The sequence below is a fragment of the Sycon ciliatum genome, chromosome 12, assembly GCF_964019385.1.
Source record: "Sycon ciliatum chromosome 12, ocSycCili1.1, whole genome shotgun sequence".
Lineage (NCBI taxonomy): Eukaryota > Metazoa > Porifera > Calcarea > Leucosolenida > Sycettidae > Sycon > Sycon ciliatum.
In genome coordinates, this window is record NC_088654.1 from 6,702,243 (window position 1) to 6,709,742 (window position 7,500).

Consider the following 7,500-nt stretch of genomic DNA (forward strand, 5'->3'; position numbering starts at 1 on the left):
AGGAGACACTGTGTAAGATAAATCAGACTGGTTTGTCGGCAATGTCGACGAGTATTCCCAACATGGAAGAGTATTCGCAATGTGGAAGAGTATTCGCAAGGTGGATGAGCATACCAAAAGTGAATGTGTGTACTTTGTGGGAAGTTGAATTTGCTATTAATATTTTATCTACGCTTTCATTATCTTTCTCTGCATTTCAGCCCGTAAACGTACTAGGAGATATTTACTGTCTGATAATACAATTCCTATCGCATGTGTCTACTATGTAATGCATGTCCTGCACTGAACTATAATATTTCTTTCCTGGTTGCCGATGACGTTGTTGAATGCTTGTTCAGCTGACTGTCACCACGCCCAGGCTCGTGTTTTGTTCAAGTACGGTGTAAATGTGGGATTCCATTTCAATTTCTACTCAATTTTCGAAGACATCTTTCATTGTTGTCAAGTTGGAAGAAGCTGTGTTCACAACTGGCGCGTGTACGAGTGAAACAATGTGTTTGTGCGTGTTTTTCCTGGTTTTGTTTTGAAGTCATGCGTGTGGAACGCGCCAAAATGGAATTTCTCACTTGTTGGAATTTTCAGCGCATATCAGGCACGCACCGGCGTACATGCCAGTCACTTTAATTGGCGGAGTAAAAAAGTACTCGAAGACGTTACACGCTCTAAATACAACTCAAATTGCTGTTTTCTTTGTGCGTTTGGGCAGGCGTGAACCCTGCGCCAAGTGTGTAAACAGCTTAAGGTTTTGTGTGTGTGTGTGTGTGTGTGTGTGTGTGTGTGTGTGTGTGTGTGTGTGTGTTTATGTGTGGGTGGGTGTGTGTGTGTGCGTTTGTGATTGTGATTGCTATCGATCATTCTCATGCCCTGGAGAACGTGCTCGTCACAAATGTGTGGCTAAGCGGGCCAAGCCGATTGTCGAGCAGCGAGGGGATTGTCACTGTGGGGATTGTGGGCGTTGGTTTCGTAGCGAGAGTGGTCTAGCTGTGCACCGATCTACCAACCGTGCATGGTTCAAGAAAGGTCACTGTTTCACTGGTCGGTATCCCGAGATCTCACTGTCTCACTGGTCCTCCACCTATTAAAGTCCTTGTTTAATGCTGTCGACCAACGACATGACCTGTACTACTAGTACTAGCAGCCACAATAAAAATGCGATTGCAAGTACATAATGTACATGTGAATGACATTGTACAATCATGTCATTGGGAGAAGCGGTGGCTTTGGTCTAGACTAGAGCCAAACCTTGACGGAGCAGTCACCATGGTCACCCTCCAACAACTCGGTCTCGCTGGTGATATTCTTGATTCCCTCGATTTTGTACATGACATTGTACATGTAACATAAAAAATATAACGGTCACAATCAGCGAAGATTCTACAGTTTACATTTACATGCCCAGCCTGTACGCGTACAGTCACTCGGAAAAAACAGCGCTTTGTCGGTTTCTGTGCGCTCTGATTTCTGCGCTGATTGCGTCCGCAAGTAGAAACTAGACACGAGGTGCCTCCGCTGGACGGCCAAAAGACCAACAAATACTAATAATAATTATGTACTGTTCAGATAGGTGATGTACAGGTATCTTCGTAGGAGATGGTTAGGGGTTTTGTAGCTCTGACTGCATGCTCTGACTGACTGCTTCTGCTTCGATTGTTCTGCGCTGTTCTGCGCGTACTGCTTTGCTGTATGCGAGTGTAGTCGTGGCGAGCGTTGCCTGCATGGCTGACAAGAGTAGCGAGAAGGGTCCATGTCCCAAAGGACGCCGGTGCTGCCCCTGCTCCGGGAATGGGACCTGCCGAACAAATTGCACATGCCGACAGGAAAGTCGCTCCCGCACTAATTGCACTCCTGACAGGAAGCAGAAATGCTCAAACCGAACCGTACCGTTTCAAACAGCTGTCGTAACTGTCGCAGCGGAGACTGTCTCAACGGAAACTGTCTCAACGGCTGGGGACACGCCGAGGCCGGCTAACCCGCCGCTACAACGTGTTGTAGGTGAACTCGCGGCGTCACCCTCTGACTCTGAGGTCCAGCTGTTGACGGAACTTGCCGGATCGCAGGCCCAACCTATGGTCGAACCGGGCTCCGACGACACCGCCGTCCCCGAGGCCACAGTTGAATTTGATGATGATGCAGTCAATACTGCCTTCCTGAGCGCAAAATTCCAGAGAGCGTTTGGCGCTGAACTGGTCAACTCCGACGGTGGTCCGGATTGTGAAATCAGGCAAATGTGGTGGAAAGCGGTAGCTTTGCATGGAAAGCAGTATGGCCTGCCCGACGGAGGGGTCGGAACACGCTTCGTCAACATTTTAGCTGAAGAAATAGAAAAATGCAACAATAGCCAACAACCTTCAGGGTGTGAATTTCTTTTCACTGCTCTCGTTCTGCAACATAACAAGTCTATTCGCAAAGGAAAGGCCATCCGGCCACTCCTCACAAGACGGATGGATATGTGGGAGAATGGTCACCTCTCTGAACTATTGCGTGAGGCTCGACTGTGTGATACTCAGCTGCTGACCAGCATGTTTCCTATGTCGCCAGAGCAAATAGAGCGGACCTTCAACCGTCTTATGCTCGAAGGCAGGGTCAGATCTGCGGTGCGTCTAATCACAGATCGATGTGGTGGAGGTGTACTGGACCCCGGTGGTGAAGCTCATGGCAAGGCTGGCCCACTTGCTAGGACCGTGTACGATGTGCTGCAAGAGAAACACCCGGAGGAACAACCCGCCGATCCAAGAGCATTCCTTTAATGCAAGGATCTGCCCCTGCTGGAGGATCTTCATATCACTGGTGCAATGATTGAACAGGTGGCCCGTCGACTCTTCGGCAGTGCCAGTCCCAGTGGGACCACCTCTGAGCAGTGGAGAACGTTCTTGCTATCCCATGGCAACGCCAGCGGTCGCCTGCGGGAAGCTGTGGCTGCCTCAACCCGTCGACATGCAAATGGAATCGTGCCCTGGTGCAACATGCGAGCATTCCTTGCTCGGAGAGGCATTGAAGTGGACAAGCTACCAGGAGTGCGGCCAATCGGAGTGGGTGAATGCATGCAGCGCATTGAGGCAAAGGCCATGGCCCTTGCTACGGGAATTGATGTCCAGGATGTCTGTGGGGCTGACCAGCTATGCTCGGGTGCAAAAGCTGGGATTGAGGCAACAGTTCATGCTATGAGCGACGTTTTCACCGAGGATGACAGCGAAGGACTCCTTCTTGTCGATGCAGCTAATGCATTTAACTCGCTAAGCCGTCCCGCGGCCCTATGGAACTGCCGGGTGCTCTGGCCGAGATGCGCAAGGTTTCTATTCAACGCCTACCGTGGGTACGCTGTGATCATCCTGAAAGGCTCCTGTACACCTGAGGTCCATACCCTTCTCAGCCGGGAAGGTACTACTCAGGGATGTCCCCTGGCTATGCTAATGTATGCCGTTGGTCTGCACCCTCTGATTGAGAGTTTGAAGGAACCCAGCCAGCACACCCAAAATTGGTACGCCGATGATTCTTCTTGTGCGGGACGGTTGCGCAACATCAGGAAGTGGCTCGACCGCCTTATCGATCAGGGTGAAGCTTTCGGCTACCAAGTTGAGCCGACAAAGAGTATCATTATTGTTTCCCCGGATCTCGTTCAGCAAGCTAATGATATCTTTGGGGATCTGAACATCAAAGTAGCCAGATCCGCCCAATTCCTAGGAGGCTGTATCAGTGAACCTGACGGAGTGAAATCGTTCGTCAAGGAGAGAGTGGAGACGTGGGTGAGCAGTGTCAATTGCCTTGCCGCTGCTGCCAGGAAATATCCCCAGTCCGCGTATTGTGCGTTGAATCGCTCGCTCTCATGTAAGTGGTCATACCTCCAGCGTGTTGTCCAGAGTCTTGAAGAGGAGTTTGCTCCACTTCGAGACGTCATCCTGGAGCAATTTGCCCCAGCCATCCTTGGGCGGGAGGTTCTTCCTCGGGAACACCAGCTCCTCGCCCTGCCAGTCAAGTATGGTGGCTTGGCTTTGGCCGATCCTGTTCACACAGCACCCCAGGCTTACCAGAACTCGAGAAACGCAACTGACATCCTGCGCAACTCCATCAAATATGGTAACCCCGTAAACATAAATGATCACAGCGCTCACTGTCGCCGCATCACAAGCCAAATCAGCAGGGAACGGGATGTGATTTCCGCTGAAATCAGTCAATCAATTCTCACTGACCTGCCACAGCTTGAGGAGCGCACCCTCTCCCGCATCGTATGGAGAAATGCCTCCGGATGGCTTACGGTGTTGCCCCTGAAGCGCGAGGGGTATGATCTATCGGGTACAGAATTTCGAGATCAACTTGCTATCCGCTATGGTCGGCAGCCGCTTGCCCTGCCAGCGCAATGTGATGGTTGCGGGAAGCCCTTCTCCCTTCAGCATGGCCTTGACTGCCCGAAAGGAGGACTTATCAAGCGAGGCCACAATGATCTACGTGATAGCGATGCAAAGCTAGCTGATATGGCATTCGGCGGTGTTGTCGTCGAGCCGATCATGGTGCCGGAGGGTGATCGGATGGGGCAGCCTGCTCTTCGGGCAGATTGGCTTGCCCGGGGTGTGTGGGAGGATAACAGGGTGGCGTTTTTTGATAATCGCATCATTGATGCCAACGCACCCAGTTACTCCCATTCATCCTGGGAAGCTACTTCCAACCGCGCTGCGAACGCGAAGAAAAAGAAGTACCGTCAGGCCTCGGAGGACCTCCGTGGGTCGTTCACACCACTGGTTTGTTCCACGGATGGGGTGCTGCATCGCGAATACGCCAGCTATCAGAAGCGACTTGCTGGTCGCCTCGCCCTCAAGTGGGACAAGCCAATTTTAACCATCATGGCTTGGGTGCGAATTCGCAACCAATTTGCCGATTTCCATGCAGTCGACCTCCGGCTACGCGGCTCCAGAAGGCGCCTGACAGGCCTGTCGAAGCAGGATGGTGCTGGGGTAGGCATCGGCCATTGAGAACTGAATTTCGTCCGTTTTACGTGGAATTTTTGGAGTTTTCCAATGTATTGTACTTGAATAAAATTATATTTTACCTTTCATGGCATCTCTATTTTTTCACGTCTACATGACTTTATCTTGCCCGTAAAAGAGGCCGTTACCCCGCAAAAAAAAGAGGTAGGTGGCATGCGGGTACGCAGAAATGTTTAATATGTACATTATTTACTGGTATGTACTAACGAATTACATGTAAATGTATGTACAATGTACAGTGCTGGCAACTGAAAACCGACCCCTGAGCGGCGCGTTCACATTCTAGCGGTCTCTATTTTCGTAGTTTTACATTCCCGTGTTGGGTCTTTGCGATGTGAGCGCACCGGTCAGGGGTCGGATTTCAGTTGCCGGCACTGTACTAACCGACAAAATTTGTAAGGAAGTGACCACGTTTCGTCCAGGACTTGAGATATCTTACATGTGTGTACTAACGGGGTTTATGTACTAACCAGATTGGTTATAGCGGGGGGGGGGGGGGGGGGGGGACGACCTGTAATGTTCTTAAATTCTTAAACTGGCCACGTCTGCATCTCTTATTTTCTTTATTGCATTATAATTATAATATAAAGTTGATCATGAAGTAAGTAATAGTTGGTTGTTCCAATGAGGAACACACGCTTCTTGACGAACTTGCCCCTGGACTGACTTGAGCTTACGAGAAAAGTATCAAACAACGCAATTCACTGCTTAGGCAGTCACACACGCAAACACAAATAAGGAAGAGATATTTGGCTTTCAAGGCACAGGGCGTATAATAGATATTACTCAATCTGCGGACAAAACTGTTTCGTCCTTTCTGGACTCGTGTACTGTGGATGTTTTGGATCACATCTATTTCTCTCTCAACAGACTTATAAACTTTCAACATGTATACGCTCAAAACTTTGACAAGAACCACCGACAAACTAGCAACTGGTTGTTCTAAGGGTAAAAAAGCGACAGTCTAAACGATGATCATAAACAGCGTACCAATCCCATTACAAGGCTCGTCAACTGCCGGCCGATGCGTTTGATGTTATTCCTATCGACAGCGACTGGAGCAGGGCTGCTGGCACTGGCCATTCCCGGGCAGGCGTCCACGCTGGTACCACTGCTGTCCGACACACTGCCCAGGAGATGGCATGTGCAGACGCGCTCGTGGAAGGTCAAACTCTCGGCGGCAACGCTTCTAGTATTGTCGTCTCTGGCGGCAACGCTGCTAGTATCGTCGTCTCCGGCGGGAACGCTGCTAGTATCGTCGTCTCCGCCGTCGTCGCGTTCGTGATCCGTCATGTGGTCGTAGTCAGTATCACAGTCGGTGTCACTGGAGTCCGTGTCCGACGTACAATATCCGTCCATGTCCCGACGGTGGCGCGGGTTTGTGTAGCAATTGGCCCGCATCACCGGTAGCTGGCAGCGGGCTACGTCACCGCAGGACAGCACATGACGGAGTGGAGACGACGACGGTGGTTCATGCTCCACAAGAGAGGGCTGCGGCGCTTTGGTGCAGCTAGGCGGAGTCAGCTCATTCAGCATATAGAGATCGAAATTGATATTGACCAACTCCCCGGCAAAAGAATGGCGCCGTTCCAGGGAGATCACCTGAATAGCAACAAGAAATAAAAGAAATGGAGAGACGAGACAGAGAGAGAGGGAGGAAGAAAGAGAGAGAGAGAGAGAGAGAGAGAGAGAGAGATAAAGAGAGAGAGAGAGAGAGAGAGAGAGAGAGAGAGAGAGGGAATAACGGCCAGTCAGGAGAACAATAGACACTGTGCCAGACGGTCAAAACAAGCAATAAAGCTTTTGCCGATGGTACAACAGGTATAGGGCTCAGCCACTGTGGTCAGTTAGCTGTACAGTCAACTTCGCCAATAACGACATTCGGCGGGGCATCAGAAAAGTGTCCTTATTCGCGAAGTGTCCTTATAACCGAAGTCCCATTTGAATGTATGTGAACCCATATTTTGTATAGTATGATATGCATATCAAAATCAAGCTCTTGTCTTGCTCTATGTCAATGTGTACTTTATTTTCATATTGCAGTTGCAAGGAACTAAAAATTCAGTATGCAAGGGAAATGAATTGAAAAATATGCCTTTTTGAGCCATCTACAGGGCCAGAGACATGTACATGTACATGTATGATGATTACTGTACAATCATGTACAACTACATGTACATTGTATACATAATATAGGTGTGCTGGTAAATCCAACAATTTTGAAGCCAACATTATAAAAGGAAAAAAGCCCCCCCCTTGGCTGCCTTTTATCACCATAGGTTCTGGTACTTCTGCATGAGAGGTACATGTACTTGACTGACAGGTACTTGAAATAGCTGTCAAAAGCCCAGAAAGTCGTTATTCAAGCAGTGAATATGACCACGGGGCACTAAAAGCATGTCGCTATACGCGAATTGTCGTTATTCAGATAGTCGTTATATCCGAAGTTAAATGTATACAGTTAGATGGGACTTTGCTCTGGGCATGGAAATTCGGTCGTTATTCGCGAATTGTCGTTATA

General features: G+C 49.5%; 1 protein-coding gene across 1 annotated transcript in view; it reads right to left on the reverse strand.

Moving 5' to 3' along the window:
- Positions 1-5,714: 5,714 nt before the first annotated feature.
- Positions 5,715-7,500, reverse strand: part of LOC135828557 (uncharacterized) — a 5,789-nt gene continuing 4,003 nt past the window's right edge. Inside the window, exon 4 of the mRNA XM_065340995.1 lies at positions 5,715-6,581. Coding sequence (XP_065197067.1) covers positions 5,955-6,581 — 627 coding nt within the window. The 3' untranslated portion in view covers positions 5,715-5,954. The remainder of the gene's footprint in view (positions 6,582-7,500) is intronic.